Source organism: Phoca vitulina, unplaced genomic scaffold (genome assembly GCF_004348235.1).
Source record: "Phoca vitulina isolate PV1807 unplaced genomic scaffold, GSC_HSeal_1.0 scaffold3, whole genome shotgun sequence".
In the NCBI taxonomy this organism is placed as follows: Eukaryota; Metazoa; Chordata; class Mammalia; order Carnivora; family Phocidae; genus Phoca; species Phoca vitulina.
Window position 1 is genome coordinate 51,531,243 of NW_022589706.1, and position 26,173 is coordinate 51,557,415.

A 26,173-nucleotide genomic window follows, 5' to 3' on the forward strand; every position below is an offset into this window, starting at 1 on the left:
GTCCTCCTTTTTGGACATTTAGGCTTCTTCTGTTTTTCTCAATGATAAACAGTGTTGCATTAGTCACCTCTGTCTTTGAGGTAACAACTATTATTTCTCTGAAATGAATTATTTCTAGTGGTAGAATTACTGGGTCACATGATGTATACACTTTTAAAACATTTCCATATCCTTCCAAATTTCCCTTCAGAGAGAGGTTCCCGTTTAGGCTTCTATCAGTGACATAAATTGAGAGGTGCTGTGCATGTGTCCTAAATCTCTGGCAACATTGGGATTATCATTTTTTTTTACACTTTTGCTATTTTCATAGGTAAAACATGTATTTTATTTTAATAATTAGTTTTGGATTACTAGTTAGGTTGAATATTTTTCATGGGTTTGTTCGTAGTATTTTTTGATCTGTGGAATTTCATATTGTCCTGTATTACAGTAGTTTTCAGATGGTAGGAATATTCTTGTTTTATTAGGTTGAGTACACCTATTTCTACAATGTGTGTGTGTGTGTGTGTATACATATATATGTATATACACATATATCTGTGTACCTGGACTATATTCACATGTATATACCATTCTTGGTTTTGCCCAGATATTATAAAGAGTATCTGTGGGCCTTAGTTTTGTAATATGATCATCAGTTCTCAAAGGCTTTCCTTTTCTTTTTTTTTTTTTTTTTTTTTAAAGATTTTATTTATTTATTTGAGAGAGAGAATGAGATACAGAGAGCATGAGAGGGGGGAGGGTCAGAGGGAGAAGCAGACTCCCTGCTGAGCAGGGAGCCCGATGTGGGACTCGATCCCGGGACTCCAGGATCATGACCTGAGCCGAAGGCAGTCGCTTAACCAACTGAGCCACCCAGGCACCCAAGGCTTTCCTTTTCTTTAAAAAAAAAAAAAGAAGGGGAGAATAACCCACAACCTGAGGGAAGTTCTAGTTAATTTTTCATTATATGATTTTCAGGAGATAGGGTCAAAAGGAGCTAGTAGGGCATTCAATTATGTGCTTGAGTGTGTCAGAAAAAATTTTTTTCCTCAGGTGTACAATATTTTACTTGGGCTTGTTTTTCAAGTGCATTGAAGTGTGACTAAACATTTTTGGGTACTGCCCTTATGTAAAGAAGAGGCCCCATCTTGTTAAATATTCCTTCATCAGCTTTGCACTTAGCCAGTTACAGGCAGTGAGGATCCTGTGAGGGCATGAGCTTTAGGCATTGGACAGAGGGAAGGTGGGTGGGAGGCAAGGGCCTGGGGGAAACTCAGGATTGGGGTGCTCTGCCCCCTCCCACTGCTGTAGAAAAAGTGATTGGCTCAGGCTGGTTTCTATCTAATAATTTTGGATGGGTCATAAGTGAGGAAGGAGGGAAGGTCATGCGGTTGGACCTCAGCTCATCTGAGGGCTAAAGGTTCTTTGTCACACACCACACAGAACTGGAGTCCTATCCTGGAGAGTGGTGGCGAGCTGAGATACAGTTTAGGACCGAAGGAGCAGAGAAGGGCTTTGAGTTTTTTTCGTGTGTAGGTTGGGGAAAAGGGAGGCTCAGCAAGGAGGATGTCCATAGAAAACGTGTCAGGGAAGTCCAACAGCCTTGGGGACAGAGGAAGAGCTCGAAGCTACACTTTCCTCAGGGTTGTCCAGCCCGTGTTTAACCGCAGTATTTTCACTTCTGCAGTCTCTCCTGCCGCAGAACGTATCCGGTTCATCTTGGGCGAGGAGGATGACAGCCCAGCACCCCCTCAGCTCTTCACCGAACTGGATGAGCTGCTGGCCGTGGATGGGCAGGAGATGGAGTGGAAGGAGACGGCGAGGTGAGGCATGACTGGCTGTGCAGTGCTGACCTGGGGAAACAAGTGCAGGGCAAGATCGCTGTCTGTGAGCACCTTTGAATAACTGAGGAGCATCATGTTGGCTGGGTTAAGGAATAAAAGGATTCTTTTTCTTCTCTGTTACGTTGATGTGGATGCAGGACACCCTTTATTTCACTGCTGGAGCATTGTTACATTGATTCATGTTGTTACAGTTTTAACTTTTATAAAGAATTAGAAGTAAATCTGTGTTCATATGCTATTTAATAGTAAAATATCTTAAAGAGATAAACGCAAGCACCCAAACATGGTAGCCTAGAGATATGTATCCACAGTTTCTGCAGTTAGGAGGGAGGTTGCAAAGACAATGTTTACCCACAGACTTGCCATTATTCCAAGGAAAAACCTGTCATCTTTTAAGTATCCACGAAAGCAAGTAAAAGGTTCACTTGAATTTGGAGTTTAGAGACCTGAGTTAAATTTCAGATTCCGTCACCTGTTAGCTGCATAGCACTCAGTGTCTCAGAACTTTGATTTCATCATCAATAAAAAATGGATAATAATACCTACTACATATATATGTATGCAATATAAGATATGTAATATATCTTTATGTATTTTATTTAATATTTGTCTAATTATATCACAGATATTTACATACATGCCTATATGTATGTATATATATGGAAATACCTTGTAAATTGCTAAGCACTACAGAAATATCTAAGGTTTCGTTCTTCTCATGATAACAGAACTTTTCTTTCTTTCTACATATAGATTAAGTTATATACTCCACACTGTATCTTCTAGGACATAGAACAATTATGTAATATAAGGAATTTGATATAATGCAGTTACTGATCTCTCATTGTCGTAATTGCATGGAGATTCAATATATTTCCTTTTCACAAGCAAAATAATGTTAAGATACACCTTTTATAGCCTGCAATTTAATTCAAATCAAATTCAACTGGTGTTTTTTTGAATGCATAGTATATGTCAGGCACTAATGAAGTACTGAGAATAGAGAAGTGAGCAGAAGAAGCTCACACACAGATTATTGTATCTTCCTCAAGTTTCAAGTGTGTTCAATATAATATCTTTACAATCTGAGGAATGAGGCAAATCAAATCCTTCTTGTAGCTTTGGGTTTAAAAAAAGAGTAAAATAAGTGAAAACCTTCTTCTGTGGATTAGATGGAAAAGAGATTTATGTCTGTTGTTCCGCTTCTAGTTAGGTCATTCTAGACTCAGAAAGAAATATATTTTTTATCATCTGTGATTAGTAAAAGTTGATGAGATATAAAGAACCACTAACTCAATTGTCTTTCCTTTTCTGGATGAGGTTCTTTTGAGAATTAAAGGAAGAACTTTTATTTTCTGGGGCATATCTTTTTTTTTTTTTTTTTAAGTTTCTTTAGTAGGCTCTACACCCAATGTGGGGCTTGAACTCATAACCCTGAGATCAGGATTCGTATGCTTTTCCAGTGAGCCAGCCACGTACACCATTTCTGGAGCATATTTAAAAGCTTCATGCATCATATCATTTCTAATCAAGTGTTCATCAAGTTAATTGGATTTTTTGGTAATTTTTGTTTAGTTACTGAGACTTAACACTCTGTAGGTTTGTGGATTTATTATCATTACTGCAATACTAAGTACTATTGAATGTCTTTAGACATTTAGGATTTTTAATAGTAGAGAAGCTTCATAAATTAATTCATTTGATAATGATAGAGAAGCCTTTATTTCTCACCAAGAATTTCTAGGTAGTTTGGTCTTGTGGAAACATCTGCTTTAAAAGAAAGTTCAGTAGGAAAAAAAGTTTAGTAGAATCCATGGATAATTTCATATCTTCCATAACTTGAACTGTGCCCAGAAAAAAAAAAAAAAATCATTACATTTTACTCCTGGCCCTCCCAGTAGCAGTAAGGGAAGAGACCTAATCTTAAATATGTTATTTTCCATTTGCTGGATAACTCTAATATTCAGACACTAATAGTGGGTGTGCTTGTTTTAACTCTTCTGTTAATATTTTCTCCTTCTTATTAAAAACCTATCTGTAGCACATTTCTGCTTCTTCACCTCTGATGCTCCCTCTTGAAGCTCTTCATTCTTGTTCTTTCAGGACCTCTTTCCATGATACAATAATTCTCTCTCATTCCCTTCTCTTAGTCCTAATAACCTGGAAATTAAAAGTCCCACGTAAAGTACACTTTTGGTTCATAAACATCCTCCAAAAGAAGGCTTTCAAAGTAGAATCTTTTACTAGAGAAAAACAAAACAAAACAACAGAGTGAGAATCGTACTGGTACATCCTGAATTAAGTGTTGGGGAGATTTTGGTCTAGTCTTGGCTTTGTTGCTGATTGGCTACTTCGCTATGGGCCAGTCACATACTCACGCAGTCTTCTTCCTGAGATGAGTATTCTCTTCTACCCAAGGAAGGTGATACTGTGTTGCATCTCTGTAACTTCATGCATAGTTTATAGCATAGTATATCTATCCCTGTGTATATACTAGTTTAGTCAGTTATGACCAGAAGCGTTACTTTGATTCATGTTTTCTTCTTGAAATTCTGTGTGAGTACCTATCATAGAGTAGAATTTGGGAGTAGCTTTCTGCTTTCTCTCTCAGTCCAAGGCGGACTATATTTTATGTGACCTCTGGTCTCAGAAGGGTGGAGAGGTGACACTTCACTGTGTAGGTAATTCAACACTGAGATGGACGTAGAACTTTCATGTAAGCTTCTTACAATGAAGATAATTTTGAATACTTTACCGTCCTTGAAGACTCTATTTCCTTGAGAATACATGTGTCATTTTTGGTGATGTCATTAGCCCCTGAGAGACTGGACTGCTGGAGAGAATGTGTGGTGGGAGTGCGCCATGTGTTGGTGGTGGGAGAGGAGGGGCTGTCCAGGAAGAAACATACTCACACCAGTCTACACTCTATAACTTCTGGATGGGACGTGCCACACTTACTACTGCTTAATTAAATGTAAGTGTGATATTACTGTTTTCATTTTGTCTCCTTCATTACACTGATTCATCTGAAAGCAGGGACCATCATGTCTGTCTTTCATGACTGTATTCCCAGTGCCTCACTGTGCCTGGTACTATAACAGGTGCTCAATAATATTTGTTGAGTGTGGTTAGTTGAGAATTGATTGCCTTAGAAACAGCTGTTCTAAATATCATACTTTCTTAGATATATTACCTGACCAAAGCTGGAGTTCTGTGATAATTCTTCTCTTTCTGACTGACGGACAGCTGAATGACAGACCAAAGGTACCTAGTACACCACTGATAAAGGTCAGAGGAGGACCTGTGTTTGAAGTTTCAAATTAATTCATCAGTATGCTGCTGCCATCCCCCATTAAGTTGTCTAGCCCAGACTTCTTTCCTTGTATGACTGAAAACACATAATTGGATGGCTAATACACACTTCTTGAAGTAACATATCTAAAATTGAGCTTCTGATCTACCTGCCTCAGATCAGCTCCTCCCGCAGAGTTCCCTACCACAATGGACAACTCCATTCTTCTAGTTGCTCAAGCCAGAAACACTGGGATCTTCCTTGACTTCTGCCTCTCCCTACACTCCTTACTCGATGCATTGGTAAACCCTATTTATTTTACCCTCAAAGATACTCAGATATTCAGAATCTTACCACATCTCACATTCAGTACTGCCACAATCCAGGTCCAAGCTGCCGTTGTTTCTTATACAGATTATTGTAAATGCTTCCTAATTAGTCCATCTCTCTGCACCTGCCCTTACCTCCCGCATGAACAACCCACCATGATCTTTTTGACTTTATCTCCTACTTTCCTCTCCGCCCCCCCTTGTTCACTCACTGGCCAGTCATGCTCCTATGCCAGGGACATGGCACTTGCTGTTCCCTCTGTCTGAAATCCTCCCCTTCCCCCCCCCCCGGCCCCCCCCCCCCCCCCGCCCAGTTATCTGCATGGCTCATTTTCTCACCTCCTTCAGGTCTTTTTTTCAAATATTACATTCTCAATGGCTATCCCATCTAAAATCTAAAAAGTCCCCCAACACTCTCTAACCCCCTCCTCCATTATGTTTTCCTTGGCACTTATCACCATTTAGCATCGTGCATATCTTGTTATTTTCTCTTCCCATTAAATTAAAGCTCCATGAGGGCAGGAATTTTTAGTTGTTTTGTACATAACTATATCTCTAGTTCCTACAACTACCTGGCACACTGTCCATGGTCAAGAAATATCTGTTAACAGAATTAGCTCCACCGAAATCCTGTTGGGAGGTTGGAAGGTGATTGTGCCTCCAGAAATGATTCAGAGTTTTAGTAATCTCTAGTTCTTGCAACATACCCCACTTCAGAACATTTTTGCAGTAATTTCTGATTGCCATTTAAGAGGTCTGGTTTCTAGAGATGATAGGGCTTTTTCTCCCCACTAAAAACTCTCAAACCTATCAGACTAAAGAAGTTTAATACTTAGAAGGGATTCATTTTATATATGAAAATGTGCTATGAATATTTTTCTGGCTGACTTATAAACTTGAGATCTTTGCTTTTCTGTGAAAACCCCAATTCATAGACTATTTTATTCCATAGAGAACTAACCCACTAGACTTCTCTAGCTTAATGTAGTTTCTACTGTGAGCCCACACCCCCACAGGACACAGTTCTACCCCTTTTAATGTTCTGTGCTTTTTAGGTAACTAATGATTTGATTTGACCCAAAATATCCTCCATTGATTCTCAGCATTACTGCAGTTTCAGTTTTAGTCAGGAAGTTCAGGTTAAGCTCTATCTCAAAAAATAAAGAGAATGGTTTCAGTAGTAAGAAAAATATCCCAGTTTAAGTCTGGAAGGCACAATAGTCATGTAAAATTATGAACAAGGGAAGTCTTTATTTATATGAAGTTTGAAGTTCAGCCAACTCTACCACCCCCTTTTTTTCACATCTTTCCCTTGCTTTTCCCTTTCCTAAAAATTAGAACTTTGGGTTTTTATTGGCTCTTCCAGCATAAAGCACAAATTGAAGACTGTGCAAAGGATAGAATGATTCGACCTGAGAAGCGTATATGATGAGTGGAATGCCGAGAATACTTTTTTTTTTTTTAAAGAGTATTCCTGAGTGTTAGCTTATTTGAATACTGACATTTAGTAATGTAGCAGTAATTATAATGGAGTATTCGGTATTAGTGAAGAAGCCTATGCTCCTTGTTAAGAATTTCTAGGTGGATAGGCATTAACTAATAGGTCCATGACACAAACTGGTGAAAGAATAAGTCATCGTCCAGCTTTGGTATTGGGCCAAAGCCAGGAAGAAGGGCTACTGCTATTCCCCACCATCCCAAGCTCTTAATTTCTTTGAGACGGTGATGTCTCTGTAAAAATGGTTATTGGCTTTCAGTTTTCCTTCAGTGAATATTCAGATGGATAATGTTGGACTTCACTGTTAGAAGAATATATGGTAAAGGTCAGTTCCCCAATGTGGTTTAGTTTTTGTTGCCAAACCTGGGTAAAAAGGAAAGCGGTCACAAGCTTCAACAAAACTGGCCAGCAAAGGAAAAGGGTATTGATGTTTTAGTTCCAGTGGGACAGCACAGTTGAACACCCATTTGTGTTTCTGCTTGGCAGACTGACCCAGCCGACCTCTGGAAAACCCTGATTTCAGGGCATGGCCATCAAGCAAGACATGCGTCCTGACCCTGGGGATTTAGAGAGAGAGTCCTCTTTTCCCAATCTACACTGACTTCTCTGTCTTTTCTCTACTGGATTACTTTGGAACATTCCATTTCAGAACAAGTTTATTTCTTCTGTAAGAAAAAGGCTGAAGGAAAAGGCATCTGATCGTCTGTGTAATTATATGTAATCACATATACTGCTTTGCAGTAACTTTCACAGTTGATCTAGAAATTTGAGAGTTCTCCTTAAAAACCTAATTTACCCCAGATACACACTAGTGTTGGCTTCTTTTATGTAATGAGGCACTTATTAGTTAGCAAGAAATTTGTTATTTTAATAGTCTTATATAGTTGGATTATATTCTAGGGCAAAGGTCATGTCTATTTTCCACTGTAAAATTAGCTTGTTTTTAAGTTAGAGGTCTTGTCTTTTCTTAATTATATTTAATCATATGATTGGAAAGTTGCAAAATTCAGTGATTCCCAGTGGGCCTTCTATTTCTTCAATAAACGAGCGAAATGCTGTTTGGTTGGCAGTCACTCAAAGTGCGTTAAACTGCAGTGTACTTTCTTCTTCTTCTAAGACCTTGAAATAAACTTTACCTAATAAACTCTTCCTCCAAAGTTACAACAGTTTTGTATTTGCAAGCATTTAAAAAACTAACTTCTGAAATTAATTTTCCTATAAAATGTCAAGTACCAAGACAAAAGGAAAAGGAGGAAACTTATTGCAAATATATTGTTATTCACAGTCACTATGAAGGGTAGATAGTAGCTGATAGTACATTTTACAGTAAAAATGTCTTTTTTTTTTTTTTAATGTAATTACATGGTTCTAAGTCACCTTAACAAATTCATTGGCACTCGGGTAGGCTGAACTTTGGTACCTTTGCCTTAGCCTTTTCTTTAATGGGTTCTGATTTGAATTGAGTAGTTTTCAGGTTTTTTTCAAATTTGTCCTTGGTATGTGAGGAGGATAGACATAGCGTATATAGTTTCTGAAATGACACTGCATGCAAACAATCTGTTTAAATGGGCAAACCATTACTTTATGTCTGAAAGCATATGTTGGAAGTATACTCCGTTCCTTGAACAATCAGAGCAATACATTTTAAGGGAACTTAATAGCCATTATCCCAGAGTTTCCCGTATGTTGTTAGCTGTGCTATGATATGACATCATCACAACATTCAATATTTACTAACCTCAAAGTGAAATAGATGCTAAACTGAACTATGATATAATACTTATCCCTTAGGAATGTAGATTCTAAGGAACTGGCTAGTTTTGAGATTTTATGTTTTCATTCCTTTATAATTAAATCTTGACCTAAAGGGCTGGTGTATTCCAGGAGCGTGAGTAATGCTATTCCATATATCCAAGCTGGTTGGGATTTATGATTTCTAAATGTACTATTAAAACCTGTTAAGTCATATTTAAGTCTAGTCAGGTTGCATCTACAATACAAACTGTGGGGAGGAATGAAACTAAAGATTGGTCACAAAAGAATGCAGTCATTTTGCTCCTTTTGTTTTTTAAAGATTTATTTATTTTAGAGAGAGAGAGAGAGAGAGAGCGCATTCAAGTTGGGGGAGGGGCAGAAGGAGAGGGCGAGAAGCAGACTCCCTGCTGAGTGTGGCTATGCAGGGCTGGATCTCACAACCCTGCGATCATGACCTGAGCGGAAACCAAGAGTCTGATGCTTAACTGACTGAGCCACCCAGGTGTCCCCCATTCTTTTTTATTTAAATTCAATTAGACCAACGTATAATACATCACTACCCCCCCTTTTTTTTAAATTCAATTAGACCAACATATAGTACATCCCTACCCACCAAACTTACATAGTTTGGACAGGTGAGAATAATGGCAGAAAAGAGCCGCTCTCACATATGTGTGTATTTGGCAATACAGATTTCTGGCAACTGATAGGAAGGGGGGGGACTCATTCAGTAGAAATAAGAGGGACATGAATGCTTTTACTGAGTTTCTAGCTGGCTTTTGTTATTTATCTTGGGTTTAAATCCTGTGACCTAAGATTCTATCCCTCAGCTAATAAGAATTCTCTCAGGAATAAAAACAAGGAGTCACTACACTATAGATAACATCCTTATATGTAATCCTGACATGGTTTTATATACTATAGAATATTTTAATATACTAGAGTCTTATCTTGAGTAATAAATTATAACATCACATGTAAATATGATTCACTATGATGTACACCTGAAATTAGTAGATTATTTTATGTCAATTATACTTCAATGAAAGTACTCTTCAAAATTATTTTATTTTATTTTATTTTATTTTAAGCTTTTATTTTAATTCCAGTTAGTTAACATACAGTGTTGTATTAGTTTCAGGTGTACAATATAGTAATTCAACACTTCCATACAACTCCTGGTACTCATCACAACAAGTGTACTCCTTAATCCCCATCACCTATTTCACCCATCCCCCAACCCCCTCTTCAAAATTATTTTAAAAATGTAATATGATTTATGTAACAGTTATCAACAAACATGGTTAAAGATTGTGTGAGCAAGCTTGAAAAGATAATATACCTAAAGTTAATCAATGAAATATACGCTGTAAAATGATTACTCTTGAAATAACTCCAGTTACCTTTTATCTTTTTGGCAAATCCATAGAATTCAATAAGAGTATGATGTAAAATTGTCATTTTTCTCCCCTTCCTTTCTATTTCTGTGGGACTAATAGCAACCAAAGGGAAGAACTACTAATTTAATTACACATACACTCACACGAATATTAAGGGTCTTTTATTCTCTCTTGGGGTGTTTCACAACTACTTGTATAGAAAGAAACAAGGTCCAGTTCTGAAGCTTTAGAACTTTGGTGGTCATGTGGGCTTTTTAACTTTTGACGAAAATACGTAAAACTCTCCACTGTTTACATTTTGGAGGGATACAAAGGAAAGGAAGAGGGTCTCGGAATTGAGGGTGAGGTTGGAAGTAAGTTTACCATTGACATGTGGGAGTGCCCTGGCTGGGAGAGGCTTCCTGAGAGGAGTGCAGATGGGGGCTTTGGATATGGCTAAATACTTCTCAATTGCATGAGTATTGGGCTTGATTAAAATTCTAAATTTTCTTTGACTCTGTGGCCGATCTCTTGATCTGTTTTCACTCCTGGTTCTACTAATGTGTTTTTTTTGCCTCCTCTGGGGGTGGTGAGAAGTCTATAAATAATACCTTATGTAGAGCTTCCTCTGATCTCTGCCCTTTGTTCTCATCTTTAGTGAGCTAGGTGAGCGTTTAGCTTTTTCTAGGAAAACATTTTTCAATCATTAAACCTTCGGGTGAAGACTGTAGGAAAACAATTTTTTAACCCCCTCTGTATCTTTTTCAATATCTTTCAGAAGGTTTGAAGTGAGAGAAAGGAGCATTTTTCTTTGGGTCATCATGAATAGCAAAATGATGATGCTTTTGTGTTTTCCTTTACCAGTGTAGAAAGCGTCTGTGCAATACATGGGATATAAAGACTGTCAAATGTGTTTTGTTTTCATTTCCATTACACTTTTAAAAAGTTGCTCTATATTGCCAAGTTATCAAGACATCTAGGAATCTTAGAAAGAAGAAACTATGAAAGTGGGTTGTTTGTTCCATTGCTAAGGTTAATAGGAGATCTGTTATCAGAATAGATGTGTTGTTCACGGAACTTGTGTATTTTTAAACACATGTGGAGCCAGACTTGAAGGGTAAAGTTTCCATTAGAATCTCAATGAGAAGGGAATGTGTGTCAGCTGAGAAATACGGAGTAAGACATAGCCGCATATGCTGGCCCCCTTTAAGTGTTAAAGGGGAATTTTATATTCATCTGACCAAGTCATACACCATGTTTTTCAAATAATTAAGATAAATATTGGTTCATAACTGATATTTCAACTTACATAAACTTGCCTTGTGAAGTCACAACAGAATTCTCACAATGGTGGTTATTTTTACACAGTGTGGGCTTTCATGAAATTTTGAAATGCACATTTTTCCTGTGTTATTTTAAAAATTTAGCAAAATAATCATTCTTCAGGATTACATGGTTACATATGGACAGATATAAAACCAAGGATGCTTTGGATCCTTCTGGTTTATTTTCTTTCTCTCTAACACCAGGGGAACACAGTCTAGTGACTCTGTTTGGTGTATTTGTAAGGGTAATGCAATTAATGATATAATAAACTTTTAAGACTACACCAAAGGAGACATTTTGGAAGTGCTGGTGGGGGTGGAGATGGCGGGCTTGATGTAGCTATTTCCAGAGGAGGTTGGAATACTTTTAATTGCTGTTCATTAATCTCATGTTCCTAGGTGGATTAAGTTTGAAGAAAAAGTGGAACAGGGTGGGGAAAGATGGAGCAAGCCCCACGTGGCCACACTGTCCCTTCACAGCTTATTTGAGCTGAGGACATGTATGGAGAAGGGATCCATCATGCTGGACAGGGAGGCTTCTTCTCTCCCACAGCTGGTGGGTAAGTATGTTGTTTTAAGTTTTTATCATTTTTTTTTTAGCTTTACCTAACTATCCATGCGTGTCCATTCATGCAGATGACTTCTAGTGTAAGCAGAGTTGAATATTCTATAACATTTATTTTCACTCTTTTTTTTTTTTATATTATAAGACAAGTAAGGGTTATTGCAGAAGATTTGGAAAATACAGACAAATATTGAGAAGAAAATGAAAAAAAGCATCCATCATACCTCCATAGCCATTGTTAACATTTTGGCATGCTTCCATCCAGTTTTTATTTCTCGGTCTTCTCTCTCTTCTTTTACTTTTTCGTGTTATTTTTTTATTGGGATCATAATGTATATGTACAGACTGGCATTCACCTCCTAACCTTATTAGGATAAGGTTAATATTTTGACTAGAGGCTTCCTCTCCCATCCTTGGTTATACTGAACTGGAGGTCTGGAGACTAGATTTCAAGAACTCCGACCTTGGACCTTGCACTGAGCTTCTCTGGGCCTCAGTTTTATCATCTGTAAAATAGGGCTTAAATCCTATGTAAGAAGGAAAATCGTCTAGTTGCTGGGTTGGGGCTGCTTTTGTAGGTGGAAGTCAGGATCCTTTAACTGTATGGAAGAAAGTTTGTGTGGGGCAAGGAGCCAGCAGAACCCTGTGGGCTAGTGACTGAGTCATGTCACATTGGTGCTGAGTATCAGTTATACCACCACCACCAAGTCCCAGAACCTCATGGTGCAGGGCTGCATTGCTCTCTTTTGCAATTAGTGTTGTGTAGTGAATGTTAACTCACCATGTTGAACATCTGGGGCACACATTACTACATCCCAAACAGTAGTCATTGTTTTCATTTTCTAACAAAAGCCTGGACTAAACTGCCTTATTACCAGTCAGATCCTGAAGATCATGTTTTTCTCAAAAAGGAGTGCAGGGGCTCTGTGTGGCATTCCTAGGAAAATTCGTTAGCTAGATGACCACTGGACCTATATGGATGACTAAAGGGGCCTGCAGGGTGCCTCATGTGGGATTATGGGGAAGAGGATGTGGATTGTGGCCCCATAGAAAGTGACCAGTGTAAAATTCTTGTGTGATTTCAGACTTACTACAAAATTTCTTTGAATATCTGGAGCCAAAAGGCTTGTCTATGGCTTGTGTGTGTGTGTGTGTGTGTGTGTGTATGTGTGTGTGTTATAGACAGTGGGAAAGAGATAGCATTTGTTTTGGAAGAAAAGATTAGTTTCCAAATGAGGCATATATCTTCCTGATGTATATGTAACTGATTCTTCTTCAGAGAGCTTGTTAGTTCCATTTGCAAAGAAGTCCTACACTTTTCATAAACCCAAGGTGCTTAAGGTACAAGTAGAGAAGGGGGAAGGGCTAATGTGAAGAAACTGGGTGGACGGAATTAATTAGTTCATGCATTTATTCAACAGTGGTGCATGAGCTTCTGCAATGTACCAGACATTGGTCTAGGCCCTGGAATTAGGTTTGCAAATCTGTCACTTTGTAAATAGGGTAAGTTACAAATCCGCATCCACATAGTTAGAAGATAATGTTGGAAATAATCTTCATGTAGAATTTTTCATATTTGACAAGGCAAGTGAGGCTGAAAATGGGTGTTTGGATATATTCTTGTGCCCAGGGAAGATGATCCCATCTACAAAGAAGCAAAAAGAGGGATGGTTTTCTGGGTGATTTATTTTACTGCAAAGGAGATTGTTACTCAAAAAAATATCATGGTTAGCAAAAACCCGTCCAGTTTTTGAGTGAGAATTGCAATTTGTGTGTGTTTAGACTTTAAGAACTAATCTGGAGTGAAAATGTCTGAAATTAGACAAGTTGAAAAAATAAGTCAGAATGCATGAATGCTGGGTAAAATGGAAATTAAACTTGTGACTGGGCAAGATACAGGCAACCTCGGGGGAGAATATGTGTTGTGGTTTAAGGGTCACTAGAAAGGTTCCAATATTAAGAAGGTAGGACTTGGGTTTTTCTGTAAAACTGTCTTTGGGGTCTTTAGTACCAGCAGGAGCCATCTCAAGGAGCTTTTGTTCATCAGCAATTGACTGATCTTTTCCATGCAGTAGAAGACAGAATCCCACATTATATTGGAGCCTTGTTAGTCAATGGCCGAAGAAAGAGGTTCTGGTATTCACTAGATTTGAGAAAGGTTCATTAAGCATGTTAAGTTCTCACGTTTATTTTCCATTACTTTTTATTATCAGTTGTGGACTTTTTCCTCTAACCACCATCTCTTCTAAAAATTGGCATTATATTTTAAAATTCGACACCACCAGGTCACTTTGAAGTACCATCACTCATTCTGGAGCTGATAATACAGAAAAACAATTCAGAGGCAAATAACACCCATTAGAAGAGGAAGGAAGGGAGGGAGGGAAGGAGGGAGGAAGGAAGGAAAGAAGGAAGGAAGGAACTGACGGAGGGAGGGAGAGAGGAAGGAAAGGGATCAAATTTACAGGAGTGGAGAGAACATGTTTGAAAGAGTGTAACTGTCCGAAAAAAAAATATTTAAAAATCCTCAAAGAATCAAAGCCTTATAGAGGGTTAAAACACATGAAGGAAAAAAAGCCCTAATTTCCTTTTAAATGACAGAAGATGGCACAGTAACTTGAAGAATTATTGTCATTATTTATTTGGTTATGAAAAATCCTTTTCTAGCAGAGGGTGAAGTGGTCGCTTTGTTCTGCATCATGCTGGTAATTCGGAGTTGAGAATTATGTACAGCTAAATCTCTAAGGTGCATCTCCCCCTTCACTGCATTTTTTTATCTCCACAAAAGAGAAGAAAAAGAAATAACAGTGATTATACAAACAAACAATAGGATGGTTTTTATCTTCCGTTGCAGTGCACCTGCCCCTCCTTTCGGTGGCTGGCCTGGGAGGCAGCCTCCCTCTGCAGGTGCGGAGCCGTCACCACGTGACTGCTTAAGCAGGTGCTACTTCTCACGCTTACATACAGCATTCAGCCTCATTCTTGTTCTCCTCAGGACACCTCCTTGGTTTCTTCATGGAGAAGCCCTTTTGAATGCTAATAAAAAAATTTGTCTTGAAAGTAATTAAAGGATAAAACAACATTTTCATGGATTATTTTATTTTATTTATTTATTTTTTTAAAGATTTTATTTATTTATTTGAGACAGAATGAGAGAGAGAGAGAGAGCACATGAGAGGGGGGAGGGTCAGAGGGAGAAGCAGGCTCCCTGCCGAGCAGGGAGCCCGATGCGGGACTCGATCCAGGGACTCCAGGATCATGACCTGAGCCGAAGGCAGTCGCTTAACCAACTGAGCCACCCAGGCGCCCCTCATGGATTATTTTAATAGCTTGATTATTACTATCATCATTATAATCCTACAATTAAAGAGTGACATTCACAAATGCAGGCAAGTACATGAGAATTTTCCTGCCCTCCTAAGTTAAAAAAAATGATAAGCCATTTCAGGTATTTTATTATGATGGGAAATGGATTAGGAAAATGTAGCTCTATTTTTGGAGTTCTCATTTTTATATTTAAAGGCATTACTGAGCTGTGCATGTTGGCAGATGTGTTAGTCATGTTGTTTCTTGCTTTTAACACCTTTTATATTTTCAAAATGGCAAAGTATTTATTTTTTATCACAAAACTAATGTTCATTTCCAAATAATCCAGAAAAATAGAACACACAAAAATCAAAATCCCACCATTCATGGCTACCCTCCCAGCAGTTTTTCTGTACGTCTGTTTACACATGTAAAATTTATTTTATAAATGGTATCATACTATAACACTTTAATCTGCCCTTTTTAATTTAAAAACTTAATGTGAATTTCTTTCCATGTGATTAAATACAAAATGTAAACATTTAGATGGCTGCAAAATATTTAGTAATCTATTATTGGGCATTTAAGTTGCCTTCAAGTTTTTATTTTAAAGAATAGAAGTGAACATTTTTGTTAGACTTTTGTGAAATTGTTTACTTTTTTAGTATAGATTTCTAATGGTGAAATATCCAAAGAATTTGAACATATTAAAGGGTTTTGTTTATGTTATTTGCTGAATGGCCTTCAGGAAAAGTTGTACTAGTTATTAACGTAATCGTCAGGATATGGGGTTCCCTGTGGCACCCCCCTTCACATCACTGTGGGTTGCTCGTTTACATTTTGATACTTTCATAGATTTACAAAATCTCATAATTGGTGATATTTATATAAAATTGTTTAAATTGCTTTTGTTAGTCCGGAAGTTTAATCTTTCTTGGGCCTTGTATTTCTTTTAAAAATGTTTGTCACTTTTGGCCATTTTTTTGTTGCATGAACACCATCCTGTTGGTTTGCAGAAGCTCTGGATATATCAATTTTTTTTTTTTTTTTTTTTTTGGTCTAAAGCTTACTTTTTTCCATAAAGAAAAATACTTTGTGGTATGGAAAAAGATGTAAACTGTGAGTCAGAAAACCGGGTTCTACTTGGGAGGTTGTGTCTCTAGTTAGGCTATAGCTGAGGGCCAGTAAACTTTTTTGTCTTTTGCCCTCTCTCTTCCGATCTGTATGTATAACAAGAAGTTGCAAACTTGGTGTTTCCTGAGGTTTCTTTCGGTTCCGTTCTCATCTACAGTTGGCACGTTCTCTCCCAATTGGTAGTGTTTGTGGGATTTTGAACACTGAAGGCTTAATTTCAGTGTAGCTGTAAAATGTTACTGCCCCCACTTTCCTTGAAAGGTTTTGTAGTTCGTGCTTAAAAAAATCGCTGTAATGTGGGCCGTTTTATGGAAACTTAATGAAGGGCATAAGCCCCACAGATGTCTTAACCTGTTCTCAGTGGTGATTTCCAGGCATTAGTAGCAGAGGACCTATGTGCGGATAGGTCTGAGATTACAGGGGAAGGCAAGCATGAGGGAGGACCTGCCAGGAAGGGTAGATAAGGAACACTTGAATCCACAACCCTGGAATTAGAGTAGGAGCTTGAGAACATGTGCCGCAGATACGCTGGGGCTGTTTGTTTATTTTTATAGTTCTTCTGTAAAATGGACCTTCCACACTGAGCAAGACTTCAAGGGAAAGCCCAGGAGTAGCACCTAATTATTTTACTATGGAACAGAGGGTTAACTGTAATTACAGGATCAGTTCTGAGAGTTTCACCGAGAAGGGTTTGTGCAGTTAAAAACACTCAGAGCTAAAGGCCACTCTCAAACCAAAACATTCCTATGGGAGAAATTCTCCCTGCCTTGTCCAAGCTCCCCACCAAGTGGCCCAGTGTTATGTGACATTTATGGCCTCTGTGTAAGATGTGTGACGGAAAATCCTGGATCCAGCCTCCTCTTGGCTTCCAGGTAGCTGCTTGTATACTGTGTGAGTTGTCAGCGTCTAGCTATAGGCTGTCAGGCCAGTTCTCCGGGTGCTTCCTGTTAAGATGGTCTTCCGGGAGGTACGGTTATGCCCCAGCAGAGTCCCTGGAACATCTGTAACTTCTCTTAGGAGATGTTATTATCCTACCAGTTCCCATCCCTTTTATCATCAGACTTTTACAAGAGAAGAGCTTTTGTTCTCATCTCCACTTTTTAAAAAAAGATTTATTTGAGAGAAAGAGAGCGTGCGCACATGAGCGGGGAGAGGGGCAGTGGGAGAGGGTGAGAATCTCAAGCAGACGCCCTGCTGAGCATGGAGCCTGACACAGGGCTTGGTCCCAGGACCCTGAGACCATGACCTGAGCTGCAATGAAGAGTCTGATGCTTAACTGACTGAGCTACCCAAGTGCCCCTCTCATCTCCACTTTTGTATACTGGGAACTTTACCCAAGAGGAGAATGTTGAGGTGTGCTAGATGCACTCATATACCTGAAAAGGTAGGCATGGGATCCACTCATTGTTATGGTTCTATGCTGGGGACAAGAGCTCCACCTGAATACAATGAATGAGGTAATGTCCTGTCACTGCATATCTTGTGTAGGTTCTGTAATGATTCGGCCAGATGCCTATTCTGGACAGAAGAAATGTCGACCTGTCATGTGACATTAGAGAAGGATGCACCAGGCTACATGTATGCCATACTGTTGACATGCTGACTTGTCAGAAAGAGGATTTCTTCTTTTAGAGTAAAACTTGTTCTTTAGCAGAGCCACCCATGGAGCAATTTCTGTGAAACACAGTTATCTTTTCCAATTAAAGCCATTCTAAAAACAAGAACTAATAGAAATTATAACTTTTTTGTAGTAAGACTAAAATTTTATATTAAATTCTGGTCAGTTTATATTTTAAAATGATTAATGGAATATATTGAAAAGGCTTTTGTTGGATCCAAATAAGAAGAATAGCCTCCCTTTTTAGAAAAGATGAAGGCATAGTTTTGTAGTTTAGTCTTTCTTTCATTGGATTAATTGGTGTTCAAATAACCTGATATGGGGAACAGTATTGTTTTCCTTTCCTTTGTCCTATATTTTAAGGAAAATATATCATTACAGAAGAATTTGGGAAAATAGATCTAATGTTACTACATTAAATTCTGCATATTCTCTTCAAGTTTTTTTTTATATCATATTTCTGGCACACTTGATATGATAGAGTACATGAAATTTTTTAATTTTTTTTTTTTTTTTGCTTAATTGAAAAAATGTAAATTACTGACTTACTGTGTTACTCATAGAAGAATGTGATTAAAGTGAATTCACTATTAACTGGCATTGAAAAAAAAGGACAAGATGATTCTTCCTCTCCAAACGTATAATTCATAGTGGAATATTTATAACTCTCTCATTAATACCAGGATCTCTGTGTCCTGTATCGTTACCCTTCATACAAAGAGGGAAGTTGAAAATTTGGGAAATACTATGTTGATAGTAAGTTTGAGGATGGTGTCCATAAAGTTGGGGTAAAAAATTAACTTTGTGATCTTGTGACTGAGTTTTGCTTTTTGTTTTTGTTTTGCTTTGTTTTTGTATCAGAGATGATTGTTGACCATCAGATTGAGACAGGCCTATTGAAACCTGACCTCAAGGACAAGGTGACCTACACGTTGCTCCGGAGGCACCGTCATCAAACCAAGAAATCTAACCTTCGATCCCTGGCTGACATTGGGAAGACAGTCTCCAGTGCAAGTAGGATGTTTACCAGCCCTGATAATGGTAATGCAGGGCCAACAGCTGCCACACTCTCTCACCTTTCTCACTCACCTTTCCTCCATCTCCCGTCATTGGTTGTTTTTACCCCTCTCCGTAATTCTTCTTTCCTCAAGCTCATATGCCACAGCCATTTCCTAATGACACTTTTATCCAGTTGGGCAGGTTTGCAGTCCTGTTGGAAAGATTTCAGCAGTTACTAAGGCTGCAGATGCCAAGATGCCTTGCTTGCTCCCGTGTACATCTAGTCTGATTGACTAAGATGGTTTGGTAATATCACTATGATGAAACAACTGAAAATTTCAGATGAGTCATCAAACTTGTAGATTTTTGAGTATATCAAAGAACATGCTTTTGACTTGGCGGTGTGTCAGAATTAGGAGGATAGACTGAGATATGAACAATGCTCTGAATTCTAGTATCATAAAGTGTTTGCTAGGTATGTGAGATGGTGTCTACTCTCTAAATCATTATTTATCCAAGTAAGGCTCAATATTAAATTTATTACTTAAAGTCTAGGCCTACAAAAAAAAAAAAAGAAAAAGAATAGTCTGCTCTTTTGTTATATGATAGTGATGGTTAGATGTGAGAATAATTATTCAAGGTGGAATACTACCCTATTATATAGTAATAGGAAAAGTACTGTGTGTTATTTATACTCTGTTGCATTTAGCAGAGTTTTCTGTAAAGTATCTATCTTTTGTATCATTGCCTTTGTTTCAAATACATTTCATGGTTGTGTATAATCTGAGAAGGGAGAAGTTAATTTCCAGGAAGTATGGAAAATGAAAGCATGACGGGCAGTGTTGCTGAACGTTGGACTGGTAGAACCAGGTCTCTCTCATCCCACCTTGGTCTTTTTTAGTACTAAGAGAAATGAGTAGATAAGGGAGCATCCAATTCATTGCCTTCATCTGTACTTTCAGAATAGGGTAAAATATTTTGCCATGGGAAAGGTGGACTAAATGAATTGTATAAACTGAATTCTAACTTAGCCACTCCATTTCTGGAAATTGAGTTTTCTGACTTAATATTAAAACTAATGGTTGGGGGAAGAGAGCTTACTGTTAGCAGACTTTCTCTGGTGTATTTTTTGAAGCATTCCTTATTGTAGTATCTTAATGAGTGTCTAGTCATTAAGTAGAACCAAATGAAAAGTTTAGTTTTATTGAATGACTTATACATTGATTTAACTGCTACCATAATTTTTTTAAAACGCAAAACAAGTTATAAATAAATAATTAAAACAGAAGCGCTCTTTATAAAAAACATTCACAAAAAGAAGAATCTAATCTAGAATATTCCTAATACAGTTTGATGGTTCTATCATTACCTGCCATATTGCTGCCGTCTGGAAATGTTTTATTTTTTGAATATGTCTTTTGCTTCTTTCTTTCTTTTTTTCAATTGTATTTTTGAAGAGCTTAATGGCTGGAAATGATATGGGATGAACAGTGGGTTACAACTGATGTCACAAAGCGGCCCTGTTTTTAAAATTATGGCAACTAAAGTAAAAGTCTTTTCTTTTATGTTTTATTTCTTATCTTCTTCCTCATTAAATGAAAATCCATGATTTGGAGATTAATTTTTTTTTTTTATCATGAAGTTGGTACTTATTGTTAAAGAAGCAAGAAAGTGCATTGTTTTCAAGTATTGATATATTTGCAAAGAGAAGTGGAATGAATATGGCAGAATGAGGGTGCCTTCCACCAGTCTGGCCTGAGCTTCCTTTTCATGAAGAGCAGGCAGAGTAGAAATTAAGAACAGATGGATCTTGGAGGCCAGTGTTTTGTGTTTTAGGAGAAAGTATTTGGATCTGGAATACAACTGATATGTTGATATCATCCATCATTCAGTCTTTTATCCTATCTGTAGATCTTTGTACTTCAGAGCAAAGTTGCAATTGCCTTTGTCATTCACCTTTCACTTGTGAAATGTTATATACGCTGGGCAGAAAGCAAATAGGGAGCACAATCAGTTCCTTTCCAGCTCTTCAGTGGATCAGCTTACACCCTGAAGCGTGGAATATGATTAGGCCTTTTTAAACATGTTATTATTGGCCTTTGTGTTACCTAACTCCTTTTAAATATCCAGAGGCAAGATTTGACTTTGAGAGATTCTATAGTAATGACTTTCATGTACCTCTAAGGTGCGTTATTATAAATTATCAGATGACAAATTTTTGGTTTTCTAAAAGCACATTTTCTTATTTGCAAGTTTATACAGTTAGCTTTATATATTAGGGTTTAATTACTCGATATCTTTAACAACCATGAAATGTTGTTAGAATAAATTTCTAAAACAAAGAATTACATAGTTGTGGCTACTATTTTAATAAGTGAGAATCTTATATCTATTGTTGTTGGCGCTAGATTCCAACACTGTATCCCCATGTAAAATCTAGATAAACTTCAGTTACTTTAGTCTTCTGTTGTAGGCTAGAAAATAGACATTGTTTGCTTTAGTTATGATAGCAACAGTGCAATTAATAGCTGAAATTTATGGAGATACTTTAGAGTTGGGATTTTTTTTTCATTTCCCAGTGGTATGCTGGAGCTACTTCTATCCACTCATAGGAGCCAATCAGGAATTTTGCAAGCCAGTTGTTTAAACACAGCTACCATTAAAAATTAAATTATGTACACATACCATTAAATAATGGTATTAAAAACAAAGGCAATTACTCAAAATTCATCATTTCCTACTTATTTTATTGCATTGTACTGGAATTTACACTCTTCATGTTGTTAACATCTGTTGTGTATATATGGTGGAAATACTACAAAATCACCTCTTCCCAACTCTGTGTTCAGTGACATCATTTTGGTAGCTTGACCTAAGCTGTGGTGGTGGCATTTACACCGTAGAAATCAGAAAATTCAAATCAGGACCTAATTTACTGTTTTGTCACTTGTCTGTAGGCTTTAAAAAGTGATGGAGAAAGTGCTAATAGTGCAGATTAAATTGAAGTGTATAGTGTCTATGGCCATTGCCTAGTCAGCTTGAGCTTTTAACAAATTACCATAGACTGGGTCGCTTAAACAACAAGCATTTATGTCTCACAGCTCTGGAGGCTGGGAAGTCCAAGATCAAGGTGCCACAGATTTAGTTCTTGGTGAGGGCCCTCTTCCTGGTTTGTAGATGGTTGCCTTTTCATTGTGAATCTTTCATCTTTCTCCTCTCTCTTTTCATAAGGGCGTTAATCCCATTCATGAAGGCTCTGTCCTCATGACCTAATTTCCTCCCAAAGGCCCCACCTCCTACTATCACATTGGGTGGGAGGGTTAGGATTTCAACATATGAATGAATATTGGGAAGATACAAACCTTCAGTCCATAACAGCTTTTAAAATGTGAAGAGCACGAAGAATCCTGTAAATACTTGTCCAGTATTCAAAAACTATTATCCAGTTTAGCAAAGGAGTCACCCACATCATTGAGGAATGAGTGAGGTCTGACATATGTCTTCATTGTTTCACTTTTGTCCTACTTGTTAACATATATGATAATGAATGTTCAACAAGGATGTTGCAACTATGTTTGGTCGCCAGTTGCAACCATAAGTTGGCTATTGCTCAAAGAGTTTGGTAAAAGTTAACAAAGGCATTCTATGAGAATCAACTGACTATATGCAATTTACAATAGAATATTATATATTTTATTATTACTTGTATGTGTGCTGCCTGTCCTTTATATCAGTAAAATTTACTACACACACACACACACACACACACACACACACACACGCTTTTTCCCTGGAGAGCTGGTTTTCTCAAACATTTAGCAGCATACCCACTAATAGCCCACCACTGTCTCTCCATAGCTAAAGATTAACTAAAGATTAGCTAAAGATTAACTCTCATTTTTTAGGGTCCCAATGTAGCTTTGGGTTCAAGATAATTTAGTGTTTTTAAAAAAAACTGAAAAACATTTTTATTCGTAATAAATCAGGAAAGAATCAGGCTAGCTTCCAAGATGTTAATTATTGTGAAATTACTACTTGTCTGAGACATCTGTGAGTTGTGATGGACATGTCTGCCAGGTACTAAATTTTAGGCAAGTGCTATAATTTCCCAGTATATTAATTGAGGCATTTCTATGGAGTTAGTGTTAGGTTTTCATTTCCTCTGGTGTTAGATTTTCCTTCACTCACTCTTTTTCTTACTATTATTTTAGCTTGAGCCATATGAAATTGCCATTTCATAGGTAAAATAAAGTTGACTGTCAGCAATTTCATATAGTTCTACTTAATAATTTGATTTGAGATACTTAGATAATCTATATTATTGTAGTTTACTATGAAAGAATAACAAGTAAGTCTAGGAACATTCCTTGGTAGCATTTGAAAATCAAGTAAGATGTATTTCATTTGCTCTTTATTAGAAAGCGAAAGTAAAGTTTATACTTAATTGGTTTGTATTCAAAATATTTACTAAGATGTTTATGACAAGGTTACCTGATAACTGTTTTAAAGGATTATGGTTTGTAGAACGATCTGATTTTTAAAAAACATCACTTACTATTTAAATGGATACTTTTGATATGTAGTATCTAAGTTTGTAAGAGATGAATGAGACCTGATTCAAGGACGAAAACCAACTAGGAACCTTAATTTGAGTACTCAGCTTGCACCACCTTTGTGGAAATTTGGGCAATGCCATTATCAATTTGTCCCTGTTTTTTTTCCCCTGGCTTCTTCATTTTTTTTACCCCTAGACTATCATAGAAACCTGTTCCTTACTCTCCATTGTCTGTGACTATACATGCCCTTTCCTGACGTGACTTTGGTTATCCAGTTAAACCTAGACTATGAATTTCATTTTTTTCCCAATCCAATTTCATGACCCCGTTTTTCTTTAGTTTTTTTTTTCAATAAAAAGTTAGAAAGGTAATTTAGTACTTAGTTACATGTCTGTAAAACAGAGATAATGAAAATTAAATGAGATAATAATATGTAAAATGTTTAAAATGGTGACTGGCACATAGTAATCAAACAAATCACTCCACAAAGCACAATTAGGGAGGAAAAGTCTCCTACTGAGTAAGAGTGGTTTCTGGAATGATATTTGCTCTGTAGCTTATTCATTGGGAAGAGACTCATGGATTTAGTGCTGAGTTACCGCCTCTGCCCTTTGGTATTGGTAGCTAATACCGAAGGGGATATGAGAGAGGAAGAAGCCCTTTCCCATTACAGCCCCTTACGAAGAGTCTTTCTCCCTCAATCATTTTACTCTTTGCTAAATGGCTGTCAGGGAAACCCTAAACCGCGCTGAGAATCCAAGACTTACTAAAGCTGCTCCAGCGGGCAGGTGAGGAGTGGGCCAAGGTGGCAGCTCCAGAGCCAGGGCGGCTGGTTCTTGCGCCTCACACTACTTCCTCCACGGTTTTTTCCTGTCTGCACTGTGGCCTCTATATTGATAGGGATCCAGGCCTTGTTCCTGATTGAGCCTCTGGGTTTTATCTTCAGTTTTTTTTTCCTCTGTCAGATATGAGAAATGTGATCTATTTGCTCCCACCACTTGTTGCCATCACTTACTTTCTCCCTGGATTTCTCTTTTCATTGTTACCTACCAGGTCGGATGCTGCTTCCCCACTAGCTCTCACACTGCTTCTTCTGACAGAAGCTCACAGCACCTTTAGATATTGAAAAAAGTATCCTCTGCTGCTGTTACTTACAGTAATAGAGACTGTGGTTAGCAACATAGAACAAACAATGGAAAGAAATCAACTTTTTCGTTAATAGTAATTCTCGGCCCCATTGAAATGTAAGTGGGATTAGCTAGGTTCTTGTTGCTTTGCATCTGATTTGAGATTAGGCGTATTCAAGCTATTTGGTTTGGATGTTAGATCAAGCTGCCTGGATATTGGCACACAGTGGATCTGGCTGGGACCACTGCCAGCTTTGGCAGCTTTCTCAGTCCCTTTAGAAATTCTTCGCTTTTTGTCTGGGTTTTGGATTCTGGTTTTTCCCAATTGTTTCTGGCTGGGTTGTTCTACTTTGTAGCTTCCCCTTCCCTGTACCCTTGAATTCAGACCTGGTCCCTGAATCAATGGGTAAGGCAGGCATTTCTCTAACTTCCCTCAGAGGTTCTGTTCCTCTGAAGCAGGCCATCATTTTCTCCAGTTCTGAGATGGGTCAGTCAACATTTTGTTTCTCAGGCTCACATCACCTTAAAATGAGAGTCCTCTTCCCAGGTGCCTTTCTGCATACAATCAGCTGTCTCCCAAATCTAACAGCACACATCCATCTGTTTTGTTCAGGGCTCTAATTCTGCATTCATTTGCACAGCACAGATGAATGTCCTGGCCAGTACCCAGTGAATGATCAAGCTCTTCTCAGCCTCAGATTAAATGAACCAGTCCATGGAAAGTTTCTAGAAAAGTGCCTCAATATTCCTTAATAATAGTAACTTAATAACAGTAATATTTCTAATTCATCTATCAGATACCACTCTTATTTCCTTTCCCTTCCCTAGGCAGGTGACTGATCTTCCAGATTTATAATGTTCAGATCTTTAAATAAACAATAACACATATTTTTCCAAGAGTCTTTTTCACCCAAGTATCCGTTAGTCTGTTCTGCTGTTTATGGCAATGAAGAGTCAGGCTTAAGAGATATATAACACAAGTGAGTATTTCATTTTTGACATTAAAGGCCTACTTTATAATCTTCTTCTTGGAGACATGGTGCCATCTTTTCTAAAGGCTTCATACTAGTCCTAGACTAATACTTAGTAGTAGTGTGATTTTGAGCAATTTACACAATATCCTTGAGCCTAATTTTTTGTATCTGTAAATAAAGGTAGTAGTGTCTTATTCTATTCATTCAACCAGGAGTAGATGAGATCTTTTTGTGAAAAGTATTTAAGAAGCATAATGTGAGATACCACTGTAAGGAATGGCTATTGAGGAATACTTAAAAGAGCAGATTTAATGCCTTCCACATTTAAAACCAAGGACAGAGACTCAATCCACCACTATTATTTTTACTCTGTTATTTTTTGTGCCTCTCATTTTTTTCTCCTCCCACTACTCCGTAAATGAAAACATTCTTGGAGTTTTATTTTTAAAGCAGTATTACTTTCATTATCAATTTTAGAGACGCCAAATAA

General features: G+C 37.6%; 1 protein-coding gene across 3 annotated transcripts in view; it reads left to right on the top strand.

Annotated features, from left to right (window-relative positions):
* Positions 1–26,173, top strand: part of SLC4A4 (solute carrier family 4 member 4) — a 344,097-nt gene that overhangs the window by 134,137 nt on the left and 183,787 nt on the right. For 2 of the 3 annotated variants that reach the window (XM_032400517.1, XM_032400515.1), the window contains exons 4-6: positions 1,670–1,805; positions 11,804–11,964; positions 18,889–19,068. In XM_032400517.1, coding sequence (XP_032256408.1) covers positions 1,670–1,805; positions 11,804–11,964; positions 18,889–19,068 — 477 coding nt within the window. The remainder of the gene's footprint in view (positions 1–1,669; positions 1,806–11,803; positions 11,965–18,888; positions 19,069–26,173) is intronic. The other variant, XM_032400516.1, reaches the window with a different exon arrangement.